We start from the raw sequence: 23,232 nt of genomic DNA on the forward strand, positions 1-23,232 counted from the left end.
AGGGCTAGTTAGTCCAATAAGTCTGATAGGGAGGAATGCAAGATTAGACTCTTTGTTCTAGCATAAACCTATTTAGCTGTTTATCTTACCTTCTGTTCTGTAGTTTCAAACTGTATGTTTTCACTTTTAACGTTACAAGCGAAAAGCATTTGAGGATGAGAACTACACTAATGTATCTGGAAAACATAATTGCTACCTTTGTTAACGAGTTTGGTTGGAGCTGCTGGAGTGCAAAGTACTTCTGCAACAAGAAAAAGATATATCAAAGACAATTAATGGTTGCAAATGTGAAAGTAAGAAAATACTTAGCATATGAATTAGGTCACATTTACCAACACATTTATGTAAGTGAAGTCCTTTTATGTTTCAAACTTGTAAGTTGTGCTTTCAAGCTTTTAAAAAGGGCATGACCAGCTTGCCTTCCGTTCTTTTCAGATATTTCCTTTATTATCAGTATTGTAAAAAGAGCTTTTATGGTTTCTGCAGCAGAATAAGTAGGAACACCAAAATGTCCAGGTTATAGGAATTAATTGGACAATGGAGGTCTATAGCATATTCAGACAGAAGTTTATGCTGTGCTATCTGATCTGCTCAGACAAGTCACTGTACATCACACTATTTCACGCTACTGAACCATAAAACCTGATCTCATTTTGCAGAGCAGAATGAACAAGAACTGGTTGACATAAGGTCTGTATTTGTGGAAAAAAGACACAAATTGGCAACAACAGAAAGAGGATGCACATTATCATGAGATCCTCCTTGTCATCAGAGTTGCATTGGTCAGTAATGAGTCTGGCTCACACATCAGTCATAATTATTTTGGGGTGAACCTAAAAAAAACTCTCTTCTTCAAAGTTGTTGCATAAAAGCATGACAGTGCTTTACTTGTCTATTGCTATATCTACAAAAATCACTTCAAACTGCATCCATAAATATGTAAAGAGCAATTTGCCTGTAGTCAAGACAATTCATGCAGGATTTCCTATAATTAAGTTTTTCTGTCTCTGTTGGCCGTGAAGACAGCCTCTGCAGGTGCGATGCTTTTTATTGACGTCATTTCAGCACACGTTGAGGCTCACAGTTTGAGTGAAGCAAACTGGCTTGAGTCACTCTGTTGCTTTGAATCCCTGCAGACATGAGTCATCAAGGCTACCTGACACAAGTACATGCCTGCATGCCTGCTCAATTGTCTGACGCCCATTGCTCACTGAAAACACCAAGGACACCATGTGCAACTCAGCAATGTTCGACAGATCTTTGATTCTCTTGAGATGATCTCTTGCAAATGTCAAGGTTCAGAGAAAGGATGAACCAGAAAAGAAGAAAAAGATGTTTTATCCACTGTGTAGAAATGATTATTGACCTGCAGTGGTTTAGAATGCTCTGTATGACAGGAAAGAGGGGTATCACATTTAAAACTAATTTGCTATCCCCAGATTTCTTATACCTAGACATTTCCTGTAATGAATTCTTGTTTAAAGGCAGTTAGAGCAAGAAAAACTTAATTGCTATCCATAGCTTGCAGCTGCAACAATGAGTTCACTTCATTTGACCGACCGTGTCTTTGGAAGCAATGATGACAAGCACTGTCAAGAACTGCGGTCTATTTCTGTCCCCTGGGTGATGATGCCCAATCTTCTTAATTGGAATAAGAAAATGGGAGGGATTTGTAATGGTTGTCAACCGAAGTTTGTCAAGCCCCTCACTAGGGCCACATTAGGAGATCATTTTAACTATTATTTTAGAAACTTTCTCAGGAGATCAATTTAACTATTATTTTAGAAACTTTCATGTCAGACAGTTACTCAGTTTGCCCCAAACACACACAGGCTGAAAGTTAGCATGACATTATTGTATGTTTCTTGATACAATTTGACAAAAGTAATTTTCAGTAGAAATGCCTGGAACCATGATAAGGTGGCACAATATGTCTGAACTTTGAAATAAAATAAATACAATTTGAATAAATACATAAAAATTGACCTGCATGACAATACACTGGATGTTGCTTATATTTTACGAGGAGAGGAAATATTATGTAAATCACCGTCTTTATCATATGAAATAATTAGAACGGTATAACATGAAAACACTTATTGTACATGCTGAATGCCAAAAGAGTAACATAAGGATTTTTCCCACTTTTCCCGTTTTTTTTCAAACATTTATATAATAATATAAATATTATATAATATTGTTCATATACTAAATCATGAGCGCTGGATAATGCATTATTCTCAAGTGTGGCTCGAATTTATCATTAACTCGCCTACAGTGACCCACTACAGCAAGTCAAAATGAACTACACCCAACCCAAACTGAAAGAACAATCCAGTCTGCTCTATCATCTAAGCACATTAGTTGGACAGATAGCCTATAATTTCCAGCATCACAAAGAACGAAATCACAGTGTGCACGAGTAAGAAAATGAAATTTTTGCGCCTCTCTACCTTGAATGAAAGGGAGGCAAAAAAGAAACAATTTGCCTCAAAGGAATATTGTGAGCAAGACCATACAGTGTGACCTGGAGCTTTCTGTATCATTGTCTTCTTTCAGAATCTCAAGGTTTCCTTGATGTAAACACCTAGAGCACTGATATGAAAAGATACAGTAGCAAGGTTTCCACTTCATTCACATCAATGCTTGTTTTGCTCTGCTGACTAACCTTCCAGTTACTGTCCTTTCTCTCCACTGACCAATGAAGCCATGTTTGAGAGAAATAAATTCTTTAAAGATACGGAATGTGTGAGAGAGTATTGAAACAGTCAACAGAAACGAGTCGTGCTGTCCTCTGTTTCCGGCTCGACTTCCATCACAGTCAGTTTTGTGGTTCGGCCATTTTAAGACAAGACAAGAGGACTGTAAAGTTTACAGCCTGCCACACAATTGCTCCTGCGTTACTCTGTGTACTGCGAAGCAGCTCACAAAACGCTTGTCAACTCAGGGTCTTCTGGACTGATGAATCGATTCATTGACTTGTAGGGACAGCCCTAATTTAAACTAAACATTAAAGACGCAACTTTATTAAAGATTTATTCATCCACAGGAACTATGAGATCAATGATTTGCAGTTGTATTCTTACTCAGATAATGCAAACAAATTAAACACATGCCAAAAACGCTTAAAAAACTAAATCATGAAATTATATTATATTTACACAATATTGTTTGTATAACTTACTTATAAAATTAATTCATTGTTCTGTCCAAATTTCCAAAATAAAACATTACTGTTCTACACAATAACCCATATATTGATAGTGACATTGATATTGCCCTATATTGTACTGTATTGTATTAAACAATTTTTGGCTGTGACCAGGGCGAGAATATACAGAACAAAATTTGGGAAAAATGACAAATCAAATAGCCTGTAGCTTTTAGGTACAGCAACATCACAGTCAGTTCTATACAGTATGTTAATTATCATTGTCACAGCTGTAGATTACTGGGGATATGTTTTGCATTGGGTGTATATTAAAACTGGACTGAGAGTCTATATCGACAATCCCAATATCAATAGCTGACGAACATGAGGTAATAACATTAACTGATCAGATTTGTCTCATTCCTTCCGTCTTTCCCTTTCTGTATTAAACCCCACATCTCCTCAGAGTTAATAGAAGAGGAGTGTTGATGAGAAACATAGGAGAAAATGTATTGGGAAAACAACCATACACAGACTTAACATACAAATTACAATTTTCATTCTACCCCAGTGATTGCCAACCTGAAATCTCAAGTGTGATTAAAGGGATAAGAAAGGGAGAAAAAAATACTGTTGCGCAAGAGTATGTCGTCTTGTGATGTTGCTATATTTTAGACTTTTTTCTGTTCACATCCACATGAGGTTAGAACCTGTGGCAAGGGATCACAAGCACATATTGCTTCATTTTCATTGGTCAAAAGCCAAACGAGATGGGAGCCACCAGTCTCCCTGACCTGCAGGTCTTTGAACTTTGCAGGGAAACCATCGCTTTAGGGGCAACCCAGACATGCAACTCTATATAGGCCCTTCTGGCTGGCAGACCACTGACACATTTCATAAATGAGCCAAATATCTCTATATTTATGTATAAAAGAGAGAGAGCAAGAAAGCGAGTGGTTCAAAGAGCAAGAGAGAGAGGGAGATTAAAAGGAGAAAGGCTGTGACAGCCACAAAAAGAGATGGACTGCCTATTCCAGCTTCATTTTGCCTGTAGCACACATTTGTAGAGTAAGTGCCAATATTCAAGCTCTTTAAACATTCAGAGCCTTGTCACTGATGTTAAATTGCCTCTTCTAAGCGAGCAAATACTGGGGAGCATATAATAACAAGACAAACAAAAACTATTCATCTGTTTAAAGCTAGCACTTGTTAAAATGAAGTGTCTCTATTGAGATAAGAAATTCCTGCCACAGACATCTTACAAAACATGATTCCTCTTTATCAACTGCTTCATATTGTGTTTTCGCTCTCTGAATATGAGGCATTGTTTACATTGGCTTGTGTTGGCGCTTGTGTTGATGCAAACTTGTGAATGACACCCTGAAAAAGAACCAAGCATTTGTTGAATAACAGGGACGTTTACCTTACCTGAAATCAATGACATAAAGACATAGCATATCCTATAAAATATATATTTAGGTACAATTATCACCAAACAATTCTTCAGTTATTAGGAAACAGTCTGCAAAAGCCCACACCCATTAGCGCACCAAATTGATTATGGTCACTCTTTCCACTTTACCACATTAAGTGTTATTGATGTGAGCTATTATTCAGAATTATTATTTTAAGTCCTTCTTTAATGGTATGAAGAAAAAAAATGAGGTGATGTAATACAAATTACTCCATTTCCAAACATATTTTTCCCTCAAGTTGAGCGGAGTTCAAAATCAGGGGATTTAACTATTCTACAAAAGCATCAACCCTCAAAGCACAGGGAAACAGACTGACACAGACTGTCTATTGAATCGATGCAAATGAACCTCTATTACAAAATATCAGGATTTTTGGTTTGACTTCAATAAGCTCTTGTCACAAAGAATAAAAAAGCATCGAATTTTATCTGTAACTTCAACAATCACTTGTCTTCGCCGTGTCTGATTATAAAATATATCATATTTCCTGGGGGGATTCGTTTGCATTGCTCTGTAATTCACATGAAGTCACATTCAAAGCAATAACACTGCAGACAACTAATTTAAGATTGAATCAGTCTGTAATCCCCTTGCATTCATAGGGAAAGAGAGCAATGAGCAGCACACTATGAGGAAAGAATGACAGTGTTAAAATGGGTTATAAATAAAAGACATTTAAAGCAGAGCACATGTGGAGTGTCTGTTTACTCAGCCCTCTTCACCGCAGCTGTGGCAGCACTAAAATCTGTGATCGAACAAAGTGTGAAATCGGTGAGAGTTTGTCCTGTTCCTGTTGTGATAATTCTTACCATTTTATTCTGAGATTTAATAATTAAATAATTAAAATAAAAAAACAACTCTGATGCAGGTTTTGAGGGCACAAAAAGCTTTAGTTGCAAACAAGTGAGGCTACCCCTCAGTAAGTAAACAAAGGATTTTGATTACCACTTAACACATGGAAAATTCTATAATCAACAACAGGTTTTAACTTGAATTTATACTGCAGTTCTTCTTTTAATTTTAACAAAACCAAATAAGCAAACAATACTCATAGCAGAACGACTGATGTTTGTAAACTACGGTATATTTCTAATGAAGCTTTACTTTAAAGGTTTCCTATCACTCCTGTCACTTGTTGCTGTTGGTGTATATTACTTACTGCAGTACCAGTATCCTGCTGTCACTCTTTCTGTTTAACTTGTCTGGCAGGGCATTGGCAATAAAAAGATTAAGCCACTAATTGAAACCTTGCTTGGCGATTAACACATTTTCACAAGTATTAGAACAACCCCGGCCATGATTAATATACACCTGTCATAACTAATTACATTAATAGTGGAGAATGATTAGGCTTGTCTTGCCGTGTCTTCCACTCCTCCTCCACCACTCTATCACACTCTCTGCTCTTGATTAATAGATGTGAGGTGGCACGTGACTTTGTGGGGATAAACACTAGGAGATCATATAAACAAGACCTGGGAGTCCTCAGAGAGCGTTCCCAAGTAACATTTCCAATTCACATTTGTATTGACAAGCCTTTGCTCGGTTTAACCTTTCTGAAAGATCTTTGGATGGTGCTATGCAGTACTGCAAAGCCTTTTAGGTGCAATGAGAAAGGCAGATTAGGATGTATGAACTGAGAGAGTTGTGTTGAATAATCTTGAGTGGGTCTAATCAGTGATCGACAGACCATAATGAGAAAGGCTGCACACGAGGCCATTTTGGATTTTGTGGAAGGAGATTCGGTGATTGATGTCTAGAAGAAATAGCATATAATTAGTGGTTAATATGCACATCAATGCCAATCTCTAAATAAATTAAATATGGTGAAAAAAAAAAAGACGAGTTCACAATTGAGTAATCAGGCCTTTTGAAAGGCTATCATTTGCTTGATTTTACACATCTAGCAATCATTGTTTAGTTCTTACATTTTTGACTGATTGTGGAGCAGCTTTTCATTCATGACATATTCTGGTCTTGATTGCCAGTAAAACACAGCATCGGAACATATATAAGTTAAACCTAAAATGGTGATCATAAAATGCAATTAATTATGAAGAAATCAAGTCAGTCCCGTGTGGGACATAATTTCATGAGTTGGAATTTTTGTGTTGTTAATGTTTGTTTTTTTAGACCACGAGCGGATCGGGAAAGATTCATCCTACGAGCAGGAGGGGAAGGTACAGTTTGTGATTGACGCAGTTTATGCCATGGCTCATGCTCTGCACAACATGCACAGAGACCTCTGTCCTGGAAAAGTTGGCCTCTGCTCCAAGATGGACACCATCAACGGCACACTGCTGCTCAAGTACATCCGCAATGTCAACTTCACAGGTGTGTATTCCCAATTCTATGCATGTACACTGACCAATTTTGCTATTTATTAAAAAAAAAAAAAAAAAACTACAACATATACATGTCACTCACTATTCACTCACTTAGAGTGTGTATGGTATTACAACAGGGATTCACTAACATTTTCATGCAGAGGCTTTGCGAGTATACAGTGGTCTCCAATTATCAGGCTACTGAATGTAAATTACTCCCAGCAAGTGGCTGTGATCTGTAGGAGGGTTGACAATCAGCAGCAGAACAGCGTGGTTTATCATTGCTGATGATGCACAGGAACTGTGCTTTGTGAGATTTCCCGCCTTATCTTGTCAGCATTGAATTGCCCACGCATGAGATTTCCTGCTTCAAGTGCACTGGCTGGTGAGTTAAAATTGTACATAAATGGGTGGGGGGTGGGGGGGGGGTGAGGGGGACAAGACGAAGGCAAAAACAGGCAGCAGTTTTGCAGTGGTTGTCCAATGTAAACTTAAGTTCTATGTTTTTAGTGTTACTGACAAATGTAATATGCAGTTTTCATCTTTGTCCAGAAATAGATACGAGTTAAATACACTTACTGTATTCACCAATGGCTGTATGTAAAGATGGGCGATGCATCTCCACTTCCTGCCACTGCCATAAAATGAAGCCAAAATATCCCCACCCATGGGTGCTAGCACCTAGCACTAGTGATGTCATTTGAAGTCAGAGTCTGTGCAGTAGTGAACAGGGCTGAACCACTGGTATTGAGATCCTGCCCGACCACCTGCATGACTCAACTGCGATGTCAATCACAGCTGTCAATCATGACGTCACACCCCCCATCTATCTTTATATACAGTCATTAGTATGTACTCACAACACAGGTCACGTAGCTTTGACGCTTGCATTTTATAAGTCTAAAATGTAATAGAGAGAAAGTTCTGATGTCACTTCCTGTTTAGCCTCAACTAGCTTCTGTAACTTCATGCAGTGCTACAGCCCCTCAATTTGCCCATGGACTCACCTATTTTGTCAAGGCATGATGTTTAATACGCACTGGTCTTGGGCTTATGGGAAATGGCGTTCATTAAACACCACTATAAAGTAAAATATTGACAATCATTTTTATTTTAAAAAATGACAAAAATGGACGTCCTTATCTGGAGCAAACCACACCTAATGAGTATTATATTTCAGGGCTGAATATTCTGGTTATATGCATTATTACAAATATGTCAGTGTACTATTGAATGAGGTTTTCTTATGTCTGGAACAGAACCCAGAAGTTCAGGTTTCACTGAGGCCTAGCAGACAACCTCGTATGTCATCTGGATAAACTGCTATTGTGTCACAATGATGAAATTAAAAAGAAAAACTGCTTTTGGAAATCATAGTAAATGATGACAAGTGTTGATGAACATGATAAAATATTTAGCAACAGTGTACAAACTGATATATAGTAAGGATGTTGAAAGTTAGGTTTTAATTTACATTATAAAAACCTGATGAACATGATTATACAAAAGTAACACTTTCATAAACTGTAGCAACAAGTAAGATGCACTTTGAAACTTTGAAAATTAATTATAGGCTTACATGTACAAAAAAAGATGCATATATATAGGGAGGGCATGAAAATAGCGTTCGCACGAAATTAACCCGCTGACTTGACAAGACATAATGAAAATGTTTGCAGACTGGGGTCTAACTTAGGTCAGCATTAGTAGTTATAACAACTTTAGATAATTGTACATCAGAGGGGTAGAGGGTCAGGGTGTTCATGCAATCAAGCAGAATGCAACAAAGAGCGCTCTGACACAGTCTCAAACCAGCTCCACCCTCAGATGATTATACAGTAAGGGACACATTTATTCGATGACAATTACAGAGTGGGATCCCTGGTTCAGGGGCAGTCAAGCCACAGTAAGTACGTGGTGGAATCATTTACAATAAATGAGAAAAACAAAGGAACTTCATAAAAGAAAAAAAAAGAAAAAAAAAAAAAAAACACTTGTCCACTGCTGCAGAATCTAGAATTCAATTTATTTCATTCCGACTTTTATTCATACTCAAGAAGTTTGTTGAGGTTGCCCTCATTTACAACAATCTCGACTTGCCAGCATCAATGCCTGCAATTTGGTCCAAGGCACACAACTGGAAGTGTTTGGCAGTGGAAAGCAAGAGATTATGTTCCACACTATCAACTGCTACTGATTGGATCAGCGGCTAACCCTAACTTTTTGGGGGAAGAGTATAAATTTCATGTTGACTCTCCCAATGAACACTGTTATTGTCAGAGAAATCAAGGAGTTAGTAACTCTAGAGACTTTCCTCACAGGAAACATTATGGCTTTTGCTATTGGCTCAAATTGCCTACTGACAGCCAACACTGCTTCCTTTTAACACAGTATTTTCCTGACCTCAACCAAGTAGTTATTTTAAAACACAACAAACCTCCCTAACATGAACTAAGTAGTTTTACTACGTTAACCTAACACTGAGTAAACACTATATGTTAGTTTTTTTAATTTGTACATTGTGTTAACCCACACTAAACATCTTATTCACCTGAACATGTGGCTTTGACGTTTACACTGTACAGATCAATATAGCAGCCAAGACGTGGCTGCTCGCACTGAATATCGCACAGAACTCCCGATTGGTTCTGTCTACTGACAATTCCAATACCATGAAAGGAAAGCAAGATGGAAAAAACAAGAAAAATATGGAGCCATATGCCTGGAAGATGTGTAGCGTAGTTCAGTTTTGTATCATAGCAAAGTTTTTCTTCAAGACTGGCTGACTGACTAACAACAACCAATCTAGCAAAAATTAAGCCTGATTCTAAACTTAGAAGAGGATGACAAGTTAAGGGCTAAAACCTGAACAATAGCAATGGCAGATAATCATCATGTTGATATGGTGTCAGATCAGGAAACCTTGTATGTGCAAGTTTGGAAGATGCTGACAAACAAACATTTTTTCGCCTAGTTTGGAGGACTTATTGGAAGGCACATGGTAGCACAGCCCCCGCAGGGTGACAGTAGGGGCTGGCAGCAACAGAGATCAATTTTGTTGGTAAATGAGGAAAAAAAGACAAAAGGGCAAAAAGATCCTTAAGTATGTAATGGTAAGGTATTTACAAAAGAAAACACTGAAAATAATACTATAAGTTAAGTATGGATTAACATATTTTTTTTGTCATGTAGTCAACATAACCTTTATTGCTGGGAATAATAAAGGTTAACTTGACACTTAGGTTTGCAGCAGTTGCTTTTCATGCCTAATGGATATTGAAAGCAAACTCTGTAGCGCTCTGCTGTGTTTTACTGTAGGCCCTATCTTCAAAGTCAAAACATTGTTTACCTGTTCCTGAGTGTGCATATTATTATGTAAGCAGGTCAGCCCTCATTTGTGGAAGATAAAAAAAGAAAAAGAAATTGTTTGGAGTTGTATTTTGAAGTCACATTTGTTTACAAGATGAATCAATTCTCCCAGCAACAGAGTAAAGCTTTAATCTGAAATAGTGTATAACAGGTTTGTTTTATAGAATTAAATTTAAATTCTTTATGCATTCCTTTATTCATGGTGTTATTTTACTGGAAGGCTTGTCAGCACTGAAGCCATTGGGGCTACAACAGGATGGCCAGAAAATCAATGCTACACATTACTGGAATACCACCTTGCTTTTAAGAGACTCTTGGCTCAAAGGGATGGAGAATTTAAAAGGTTTGTAGGAAAACAGCAGGAAACTCTACATGATCCCGATGTATTCTGGGAATTGTCTATAGTCATCCACGCTGACTAAAGGAAAGAGGAAACCCAAGCACTACGGATATTGTAGATGAAGTTGCTGCTTATCGATGTATGGCATTAAGATTGAAATCCCAGTGATGCTGAGGGAAAACGCAGCTGGTTACATTCCGAAATAGTACACACTCAGCGGTGCTTAAGTCTATGTTTTTCCTGAGTGCATTTTGTTTTACGAGGTAACCTTGCTAGACATAAAGCAGATACCAGAGCAGTGTTAAACTTGTTGTGATTAAAGGTTGGCTGTAATATCAGCGTTTCAATTTAGTCATTTTAAGCTGCCTGTTTTCATGAGGTTTGATTACTAATTTAATGTGGATGTAATGCGTGGAAGGACTCACAGGATCGTATGCCACTATATGAGAGACTGATCTGCAAAAACATTACTAATAGTAATTAAGCAGTGTGAAAAAAGATTTTAATGTGGATTTGTGGAGCCACTTTTCTTTATATAAGAAAAGAACAGTCTACTGCTCAGACCAATGCAAACTATTGAATGATCTCAAATTAAAGAGAGTAAATACTGGTTAATAATGGACTGTGAACTAGACATATTAAGCAAAATAGCCAATCATGAGGATACAGTACAGTTTGAAAAACTAAACTATTTCTGAGGTCGGCGTCATACAAGAAGGAACTCTGAAAAGATAATCAACCCCAGCATTGGCTGCATTAACTCTGCCCAATTGAATGACTAATAACCATGTAAGGCTTGGCCTCTATTTAGAGTAGAAATAAATTACAGTGTCTGACATCTCGGAAACTTGGTATTTCAAATTAATGCTTTACATTTATAAAGAAAGAGGATAATGCTGTTTTCTTTAACTCGTTTTGTTTGGTTATTAACAAATGCCCTCAAAGGAATTGAGTTCACTGAAGCCACCTCCACACTTTTTAAGTTCAGCAGCAAAATCTGTATCTTATGTTGATCAGTTTTTATTCAACATTTGTAAACGCATTAGATTTCTCCTGGCTTTGGCTAATGGCTTTTAATGGAGTGGAAGGGTCATTCTCGTATTACTGCAGCCGTGGCATCCTAAAAATTACTGTTTTGTTTGAATATGTTGTCAGTTCTTAAGAGAAACAGAGTACAGCTTTAAATGAGTGTCAATCATCAATAAATGGGCCTTAAAATAAAAAAATTAAAAACATAAGCAGGTTTGGAATTTCAATGAGCAGCAACTTGCATTTACTACTGGGAAGATTTAAACTGATATGAATTTCAGGGACTCAAAACAGCTCTGTTTCACTGCCACTGTCACAACTACAATGAGTAAATGTTAATCATGTTTGTATATTTTAAATTGGATTTGAAGCTGAATGTAATTAATAATACAGTGCCTACATACTGTCCTGCACTCATCTTCTCTCATCAGTACAGTTCATTCAGCTCTCAAAGCGTTAACATGGAGTCTCTTTCCCACACGGTTATGAGTCCAGTTTAGCACATTTAGAGTCAAATTAAGACAATTTCACTGTGACCATTTCATTTTCATTCGATGGTTTTTCTTATATTGCATGGCTTACATCTTGGTGCAGTGTTTCCTCAAAAATTTTACGCGGTTATTAAACAAGCAGTTTGTTAATATTTGCTGGCTGTGCATGAAAACTGCAATGCCTTTCTGCAAGTTAAGAGGTGAAACTAATCGATTAAAGCAATCAAATTAGTAGGAAAATACATCCCACTCAATTCCGTGTATTGCTGAGACGGGCAAGAAAATCATCATAATTACATGACTGCCTGTTGTTGTCTTAGACATGCCCTCTAGATAATGCAGCAGGATGGTGCTAATGCAATTAAATCCTATGGGTTTTAATCAAACCTCTGACACACACTAATTTTCAGAGGGGGAAAAATAAATCTGGTCTCAAAGTCTGACAAACAGGTTTCCAACTCTGACTCACAGGTTCAAAGAACAATCAACAATCAATACTGTGACCTATTAAAGAGAACAAAACACTCACATAAATAATTATTTTTATTCTTTTGATAGAGGAGATATAGAGATCAATATTTGTGGAACATGAACAACTTTGAATCAAGTGTCTGGGCATGATGCCTATCCTCATTCTGTTGCAGAAAAAGGCAGCTCTAGCATCTAGTGTACTATTTTGCAGGCAATCCAAAACACACTTCAGCTGGAAGTGAACTAATGCCATTTTTTGTTTTTGGACTTTCCACGCCCCTATTTCAACATGCTTCAGAATTGCTGAGTATTGGGGGATTGCATCAAAGGAGAGAAAGCAAATTTGGTAGGAGCAAATAGAGATGGTAACGCTATTAATGATCCTCTCCTCTAAGACCCTCAGTGGTGGGTTCTCATCACAAAATCTGCAAATCCTCGTTCTCTCACACCACAATTTTATAACAGGTTGGGAGGCTGGAGAGGGGTTTGTAGGTTGGCTCAGAAACGGACAGAAACAGGAAGTAGAGGGATGAGAGAGACCTCAAAGTGGTAATCAATATCAGTGCTGTCATTCATTAGCACTCTGAGTGGGGACCTTGTGGATAACAAGCAATGGGGCAATAAGCAGAATGAAGGAGTGTGAAATGATATGGGAACATGAACAGACAGCAGCCCTGGCCCTCCTCAAAGGACCAGGAAAACATGGCTGTCAACATCTATTTTGCTCCCATCATTATCACTGTAACAGCATTGGCTTGAAGTCCCCTTGCAGCCTCATTTCGTCTCAGGGAATTATGAGAACAAGAGCTTGAGTTTTTACTGTATTGTCCAGCACTAGCGTTCTGCAAGTTACAATCTGCCCTGTAAAATAACAACCACAACCATTTTTGACCTTTTTTCTTTTTTTATCCTCAGGAATTGCTGGCACACCGGTGGTCTTCAATGTGAATGGAGATGCTCCTGGTCGATATGAAATCTACCAATATCAGATCGCAAATAACATGACAGAGTACAAGATCATCGGCCACTGGACAGATCAACTCCACTTAGACGTACGAATATTTTGAATATTAGTGAGTGACAGTAGTAAGTGACAGATTTTTGTGGTGGCTCAATATTTACATTAGACTTTGACCATCAGCCAAAGTGATGTATCATCAGACACCCCATATTTGGCTGTTTAGCATATCATTACTGTTGAGCATTTAGTCTCGACAAGAAAATACAAAAAGAACATGACAATAAAACTACAATCGGCAGCTTCACCAACTGCAAAGACTGTTCTGACCATCAGTCCTGCAGAAAGGTACTGAATGAAGGAATTGTAGGAGGGAAGTTTTGTCACAATTATTTACAAGAAAAAGCTGCAATGAAACGTGCCTGTCATCAATTAGGACAAAAGCTAACATGATCTCAAAATATACATTCTCATTTGAATTTATTTTCCTCCAACAGTGCCAGAGCAGCCTCTTAACTTGTAACCATTATTTGTGACATTTACAGCAACTCTAATATTGTCACTTCATTTATTCACCTTCTCATAACTTATCACTGTTATCAAAGATTATACAGAATGCATCTTGCTTATGTCGGGTTTCATAGGGCAACAGTCGACGGGATAATATTATTAATAAATCATCCTCTTTCTGGTTGGCTTTAAAATTCATAAACATGCAGGCTGACAAATGCTTTAGCTAACATTTCCACTGACAATTATGCTCATATGAGTGGGTCTACAATGAGGTAAAAAGACAAGGGCATCTTTCTACATTAACCTTATTTTGACATTTGCCATCATTAATAGTCTTACCAGTTTGCTCTTCAGCATACACATATGCATGGAGCATAAAATCTGCAGTGTTACATATGTTCACATCAAAAATACTTTGTTTTAACTGCCAAACTTTGTGAGGAGCCATATGTGTGCCTTATTTTTGCTGTTATGCATAATTTATCCATGAGCCCCAGGTGTTATTGTTTTGTTAACACAAACACACACACACACACACACACACACACACACACTGTAGGCATAGTATTAGTTTATTGTAGACAGAAGGTCCTGAGTTACTGCTGCACAAAGATCGATTTATCAGCTTCACCTGACTGGCAGTGACCTCCAAGAAAAATTAAGAATGCCACATGGAGATTTTTTAGACACAAAACCAATCATCTCAACCAGCCAGATGTTTATTTGAATAATTGAATACTCCCCATCCCTTTCCGCACCCTAGTTCACTTAATAAGGCCTTAAGCAAACTGCATTGTAATAAAAATAAATAAAAGGTCCATGCAACAGCACAGGCACATGCTACTGCATTGCACTATGTTGAGACTGCAGTGGCACGAAGCAGGACTACTTAGTTATTGTTCCTCAAGTTCGTGCAGCATTCCTTGAAAGCGATTACAAAGCAATTTACACAAAGTCTTGATAAAAAGTAACAAACTGCCACTCTCATGTGGTGAATATCCCATTTATAGTCTGTTCATTCCATTATGCCCGCACTTCTGTCTGTATAAACTAATCTACCACGTGTTAACGGAGCTATGTCCTTATGCATTATGTAGTGTGTTGTTCAATATGTATCTAGTGAAACAATATGTATCAAACTCTGTTAATGTTTTTGCTTTACTGACCTTTAAAGGTTAGTTTAATCCTAGTTTGAAATTGCTTTTTAATTGTCATTATGAACTTGTCCAAATGCATTAATACTAAGTAACTGCACATTATTTACCTTGTTTGGGTTTCAGGGTGTACGCAAGTATGAGTAAACTGGTGTTAAAATGGGGAAGTGGAATAAACTGATAGACAGACTCTTCTCCTTTCTCATCCTTTTCCCTCCAGATCAATGAGATGCAGTGGCCTGGCGGAACACAAGAAGTCCCCTCCTCTATTTGCAGCCAACCCTGCCGTCCTGGCCAGCGCAAGAAGACAGTGAAGGGAATCCCATGTTGTTGGCACTGTGAGAATTGTGATGGCTACCAGTATCAGGCAGACACTTACACCTGCAAGATGTGCCGCTTTGATTTGCGGCCTAATGACAACCACACTGGCTGCGTTCCCATTCCCATTGTCAAGCTGGAGTGGAGCTCCCCATGGGCAGTAATCCCTGTTCTCATCGCTGTCCTGGGCATCATGGCAACACTGTTTGTGGTTTCCACCTTTATACGCTACAATGACACACCCATCGTTAAGGCATCAGGTCGAGAACTGAGCTACGTGCTGCTGACAGGTATTTTCCTGTGTTATGCTACAACATTCCTCATGATCTCCACCCCTGATGTGGTCATATGCTCACTGCGACGGATTTTCCTGGGCCTGGGTATGAGTATAAGCTATGCAGCACTACTTACCAAGACAAATCGGATCTACAGGATTTTTGAGCAGGGCAAGATGTCGGTCAGTGCCCCTCGATTCATCTCCCCGGCGTCACAGTTAGTCATCACATTCAGCCTGATATCAATGCAGCTTCTTGGAGTGTGCATCTGGTTTGGCGTCGACCCATCACAAGCCATCATTGACTATGAGGACCAGCGTACAGCCAATCCTGAAATGGCCCGTGGCGTTCTGAAATGCGATATATCAGACCTGTCCCTCATCTGTCTGCTGGGTTATAGCATGCTGCTGATGGTCACCTGCACAGTTTATGCCATCAAGACCAGAGGGGTTCCTGAGACATTCAACGAGGCCAAGCCCATCGGATTCACCATGTACACCACCTGCATTGTATGGCTTGCCTTCATCCCCATCTTCTTTGGGACCTCACAATCAGCGGAAAAGGTAAATATTCAATCTGAAATGTGGTGGATATATAAAATAACCATCTAAGTTTGCCCCATTCTTACAATCTAATGTTTTAGATCTATGCTCGGAAGCCAAGGCACACACTAAGCTCTCACCAACTGCACTGTATTTATAAAGAGCACAATGGCAGCTAGTCAATTAAATTCACTTGTGCGTGTTGGAAGTCAGTTCTCCATTTAGAGTCCTTTTATATATCCTGTGCAGCTCATTGTGAAGAAAATGGCCACTTAAATTATTTTTGTTATATAGCATCAGCCTGTTGTATTTGTGGATGCTGCCACTGTTCATCATGAGATGATGGGCTTTATGCACTGTGGGGATTACAAGGCTTTTAGAGTCAACTTGTGAGGGTAATTGATTCACCTCATGTTTGGATGTTTTCTTTAATTGTGTTTCTGTGTGATTCAGCTTCACCGAGTGGTAATACCAAGTAGTCAATCACTGCACATTCATGCACACAGAAATAGATAACGCATGTTTGTGAAGTGGCATAAAATTACTGTCTTTCTTGTCAGTTGAAAATGAATCACAAATTACCTCTAACGTTGCTAATTTTGAGGTTGCTCAACACAGATGTACACTGCACGATAACAAATATGACAGACTTTAGATTGCAACATAAAAGAGTTTGTGTTAAAAAGCAAGGTAGTGGATAAGTGTGCATTGACATTTGGCACTAGTAAAGTCATCGTCGAGCCCAATGCCTCAACACCTGTTATAGCATAGAAAATATTTACTTGACAAAAGCAATGTGGGATGTGCCCTTTGAGGAAGGGACACACTTTTTGTTCTCTGCAGTTTTAAAAAAATATATAGTTGTTGTAAAGGAGTAATATTAAGAACATTACCAGTTGCCCACAAATGTTTGGAGATCTTAATTCTTCCAGAGTACTCACTTTAGAGAGAAATGGATAATAAAACACCGAGGCCTTCATCATGTTTTTAAGTTCCCTTTGATCTATGTACAGCACAACAGCTTAAACTCTACATGTAATAACACAAACATACATTTGAAATTGCCTTGTAGCAGAATTCAGAATCCAGTTGGTCCTCTTTGCCAGATGTGTTTTTCATAAATGCGTTCAAATTCTGTTATCAACATATATCAACAGGTAGCATTAGACTGCCCAACCAGTGACTTGACTTGTTCTTTACTGTACTTTGTTACTGGTGGACTATAGAAGCTGTTGGCAGGACACCATGGGGAGAAAATGTTTTTATAAAATAATTTCCTGTCAACTGGTTTATCAATTCACAGGGACACTCACTTAACTTAAAGTCATTTACGTAACTTTTCCCAGTGTGATCAATAGGTAATGCGTGTAAACAGCCAGGGATAAGACAGGCAGACAAGATAGAAATAATCTCAATTCTTCACTTGTATTTGTGCTACTGAAGAGCAGGTGGATAAATAATTGAAAGGGGAAGTCAGTCAAACTAACAGGGTTCCCATTAGATCGAATTGGCATTTAGACAGTTTGTAGACTTGTTATGTTGTTATCACAAACAATGAAGCCCAAATAAATTTACTACAGACAATGGATTAAAAATCTTTAGACAGTCTCCCTGTAAAAGGACATCACCAACTATACTATTACAAGAAACACAGTGTATTAGGACTGTATAAGGCCATCTAAACTTAGTTTTATTTTCCATCTTTCGGAAAGGCAATCTACTTTTATTTCCCCAGATGGAATATATCCTATTCTTTAAGTACAGTCTTATATACACACCAGATTAATTCAATTACTTTAAATATTAATTCAATTAATATTGAATGTGACTATCCATGAAATGTGTACGTTTTATTGAAATACTCTTTATTCAATACCCCATTTATTAATAATTTAAAACATGATATTCTATGGCCTATTAAATTCTGGCCCTTTAAATTGTGTTCCAAAGACAGTCACTGTATGTTTGGAATCAAATTAGATTTAACAGGCATTAATCACAGCAGAAATCTGGATTTATAACTGCAGGAAAAGCACAGGTCATACAAATTTATTTAATGTCTCAGTTTTGTTGAGGTTCCCAGTGAACTATGTGATTCAGCCAGTACGCAAAATACCAGCACCCTGGATTGAACAAAGTCATATATAATATTTTCCATTACATCATTGCTTTTCCTGCAACGACATGCACAAATATTTGCTATGAGAAAGGTCTATAGGCCTTTTTGACACCACATACAGTATTCTGACTTGTCACAGTAGGAAAAGCACGTGCTACTAATTACTAACATTAATAATGGCTCAATTCTATTCAAGTGTCCCAGTAAGCAAAGACAGTGAACCAGCATGCACAATACCAGGAGGCTGAAACCAAAGCAGCCACATAGAATTCATTAATTATATTATTTACACCTCTGTGAAAAAGGCCAACAGGAAGTATAGACAATGAATTATTTTACAAGTTATTTAATGGATTTTTTTCTATGTTCAAAAAAACCTTTAGCCAAAATATTTGGTCATGAGGACTTGAAAGGACTGTGGAAGTGTTTTCTGTTTGCATGCTTTGCGTGTAGGTAGGGATAGCTCTGGCAGCTGTCTGGACAAGAGATTTGATGCCTAATGACAAAAAGGAGCAATCCTGCTTCAAAGAAACTTCATAATGGTTCTGCCCACTGAGGTTTCTGTCCCCAGCCCTGTTCCCTCGCTGTGCAGATGGAGCAGATTGGCAATCATATCAGCGTGTCAGGGAAAATTTATGTCACCAGGGCCGATGGAAGTGGACAAGGGTCTTGGCTCCCCTCACAGAGTGACTCCTCTCTGTACTCCTGAGGGGTAGCAATATTGTTCCGAACTCACCCCAGGCCACATGTAATCTTCTCAGGAGATTACAACACTCCCCCTCTATCCCCCTCTATCACCAGTGAATGCTCATGTGCTGCTTGCAGTATGATAGAATACAATGTCCTATCACTTTCATTTTAAACTGACATCTTTTTTCTTAACTGTCATGGCTTTAGGGGGCTTAATTTGTGTAACGTTGCTCTATAGTTTTTGTTTTTTATTACATCGCCATCATAGTCACTGTATGGCAGGTCATGCTGTTTATTTTATTTGGTACATCTTTGCTTTCTCACTTATACTGACTGAATGACCACCAAAACACTTACATAGCAAAAGTGAAGCTGCACAAATGCCTTATTATGTCTTGTTATTTGAAATATTACTCTTATCTTGTGAGTAGTAGTAATACTAACTGACATTTACCTACAAGCTTAGACTTTCATGGTGCTGAAAAGGTTTATAAAAAATCTGTAAGCATCTTGAAATGAGGAGATAAATGTTGTAAGTTCACATACAAACAACATATTGCCTAACCTCATGTTGGGGAAACATCTATAACTGCTGACATGCTGGCATGGACCTTGGCAAGGACCCTGCAGGTTATTCCCATGCCAAACGACTAAGTCATTTGTGATGTCTGAGAATGTAATGTCAGACAAATCCTCAGGCAAATCTCTTTGAAGGATGTCTGCCAGCTGTGTTTCCACTGTACACTCTTCGCCTTGTGTTCATCAACTTCAGAGCAGCAATTTTCATCCAAGAAGCATAATCTGTTGTTCTCTTCTCCTTCTTTTTTCTAAATAAGGTTTTTGACACTGGAAGACTTTGAAAAGATGGAATAAGATCCCTGTGTAACAAATCTTAAATTCCTTTGATGGGTTTTAATTGTTTGCTTATGAAACTACAACGTTAAAAGTGAAGAAAACATGTCTGTTTTCTGCATTTGGTCTATGCCAGAATCAAAGAATCTGTCAGTATCAACTATAGTCTAACTATTATAGTTTTACAGCCTCTGTGCTGACTCACCACATTCCCTACATCGACAAATCAGAGACGGACTGTGTATGAGCACTGGGATGATTATCATAAATGAAAAATCACTGGCAGGCACTTTTAATATGCTGTAGGATGTCTCTCTCTGCTCCATTGTTGTTGCCTGTAGCTATATATGTGCTACCCAGCTGTGAGTTGCAGCTGTCACTGGCTTCAGAGAGTACACAATCCTTATGCTGTCGTCAGTGGTGTGCCATCAGGACAAGTGAGGCAAGCAGTGTTTGACCAGCTAAAGTTATAAATTAAAAAATAAACCAATTAGAACAACATTAAAGTTGAAGCCATATCTCTCTTGTTGCGGCAGCAGGCTATTGTCTCTGGAAGCTAGGTTGACTATCAACTGTTTGTCTGTCATTTTTAGTGGGTGTGGTTTCATTGACAAGTGCCGGGGTCTGCCAAGCAGCGAGGGCAGCAGCATTTTTGGACGTTTGCACATGTGCATTGTGGATAATCATCGGATCTTTGGCAAGCTATAGCTAGCCACAGACAAGTGTGCAAGTGTACTCATCTGTAAACGTCACCACAAGCTGCTGGCTGTTGGCTAAAGCCTCAGGGTAAAAACCTCTAAAAGCAGATGACATAGACCCCCATTAGAGAAGTACTATTAGTTGTATATCATAAATTAACAAACAGCAATGAAAGTAGAGCTCAGGAGTGATGAACCCAGCACATGAAAATAAAAGACTATGAATAAAGGATACTGTATGCCACGTTATTATGTGATGATTATGGGATACTGTGTGTTTTGCAAACTTAAGTGCCTCTACATAAGACGCTGTAATTTACATGAAAATGTCATCCTCTACTATCCACTTATGACTGCAGTGTGAGTCCTACATGAAAGACTTCCTAGGTCATCACATGCCCCAGAAACATTCTTCTTTCTGTAGCTTTAATAGAAAATTGCCTCTTACATATGAAATAGATTTTCCTTCATGGACTAAATTCAAGCTGTGCAAGCGCAACCTTCTCTACTGTGTGCTTAGCTTAATCTGAGATTCTAAAACTGGAACATTACTGCCCATCACCCAGTGCAGCCTCAACAAATTATTCTGTTTTGTCTCCCACTGTCTCTTCCGTAATACAGATGTATATCCAGACCACAACCCTGACCATCTCCGTAAGCCTCAGTGCTTCTGTCTCTCTGGGAATGCTCTACATGCCTAAGGTCTACGTGGTTCTCTTCCATCCAGAGCAGAATGTACCCAAGCGCAAGCGCAGCCTGAAGGCTGTGGTCACTGCAGCCACAATGTCCAACAAGTTCAACCCCAAAGGTGGCCTGAGGCCCAATGGAGAGGCCAAGTCTGAACTCTGTGAAAGTCTCGAAACACAAGGTAGGTATCACGCCTGATAAAGCAATAAAGAGACAGGAAAAGTGAAAAAAACACCTGAATCAGGAGCTGATTTATATGCTGATGCAATGAGCTGTTTCTGTGAAAAATTATAGCAGTTATAGAATACACGTCTACTTGAAAATAATTAACTCCTTTTAGGTGACAACATAATTGATGGCATTATTATTTTGCACTTCAACAGTCTGGGAAATTAGCAAGCATAACATAAGTATATAAGAAATTAGGGTGTTGTTTTAGTGCCAGCTAACGTACTGGTATATATGGAGAGGAGCCAATGAAATAAACAGAATTGTAGGAGCAATTAGAACTGATTTCACATTAGCCTTTAGCTAGCATTGGATTGGGGCCTTCTTAGTTCCCTGTTCAAAGGATTTAACTGACCAGTGGAAGGCCAAATTGCTGACAATTGCCTTCAGTTGATTAATATAATATACATAATATATTATTCTTAGATTAGGCAGGATTTAATAATATTTTAAATACTGTTATATTCCACACTGGAAGTACAAAAAAAAAAATGTGTTTCAAAAAAGGCAGGATCACCAGGATAACCTAGCATTTTGAATACATGGGAGAGAGAAACAGTTCAATTCTCAGTAACACTCACCACACTGGATTTATGAATCAGGAGGTGTGACAGGGTGCCCACACTATTCTGATTATGAAAGGGACAAAAGAGACGGGTAGCTCAGTGTTGGAAAAGAGGAAATTTCAATCACAAAGATAAAGTATGCCAGATAAAGTGTAGGCAATCCCTGTGTGGTGGCAGGCTTAAATCCAATCAAGCAACCCCACATGTTCTGATTACTGAAGGTCCCGATTTTATACTGACACGCTGAAGAGTACTGAATGATGTGTATTAGGACTAAAAAGCCTGCACTCACACTTGCATGTATGCCCTTTTTTTTTTTGACGTGAGAATGGAGTTGTTCTATCTTATCCTATTATAGAGCTGATTTATAGGTGCTGACTCTCACCCTCTGGTTTGAACTGTGAATCTAACAAATGCTCTTTGTGCTTATGTGTCAGACTGTGTTGAGGGAGGGGAGCCTTGTGAGGGACTTTAGACTCTCAGGTAACCAGATTAGATAATGATTTTCCCCTTTTAGTATCTGATCACTTTTTTCCAGTTAATTTCTGCTAATGTTCACCACAACCCCCATGCCTGCCAAAACTATGCACAAAGCATCCCGGCTGCCCCTGGCTAAAATACAGCACCCCGAATGACACAAGGCAGTAATCACGCCCTCACAAATCCACCCATGACCAACAGACATTAACTTGGATAGACAATATTGGTGTGTGTTGCTGTAAAATGGCCAATCAGCATGGTAAAGCCTGTTAATGTGGGAAGATGACACCACTCTGCCTGAGTGCAGGAGACAAGCGATAGCCATGTGTCCCCTGTAATTTGTTTCCCTGTTGACAAAAGAAGGAATATGTGGTAATGGGACAACGACAACAATAAGAGTGAACAGGAAAAGACAGATGGGTCTGCCAGCTCCAATTCTTTCTGGACCATCTATTCTTTATCTTGGCCTCGCAGCACATAAATATTCAAATAAGGTTCA

General features: G+C 38.5%; 1 protein-coding gene across 1 annotated transcript in view; it reads left to right on the top strand.

Annotated features, from left to right (window-relative positions):
* LOC130174663 (metabotropic glutamate receptor 4-like) overlaps positions 1–23,232 on the top strand; it is a 175,373-nt gene that overhangs the window by 146,598 nt on the left and 5,543 nt on the right. Inside the window, exons 7-10 of the mRNA XM_056384732.1 lie at positions 6,760–6,960; positions 13,569–13,705; positions 15,499–16,434; positions 21,394–21,640. Of these exons, the coding sequence (XP_056240707.1) occupies positions 6,760–6,960; positions 13,569–13,705; positions 15,499–16,434; positions 21,394–21,640 (1,521 nt within the window). The remainder of the gene's footprint in view (positions 1–6,759; positions 6,961–13,568; positions 13,706–15,498; positions 16,435–21,393; positions 21,641–23,232) is intronic.

Source organism: Seriola aureovittata, chromosome 9 (genome assembly GCF_021018895.1).
Source record: "Seriola aureovittata isolate HTS-2021-v1 ecotype China chromosome 9, ASM2101889v1, whole genome shotgun sequence".
Classification (NCBI taxonomy): domain Eukaryota; kingdom Metazoa; phylum Chordata; class Actinopteri; order Carangiformes; family Carangidae; genus Seriola; species Seriola aureovittata.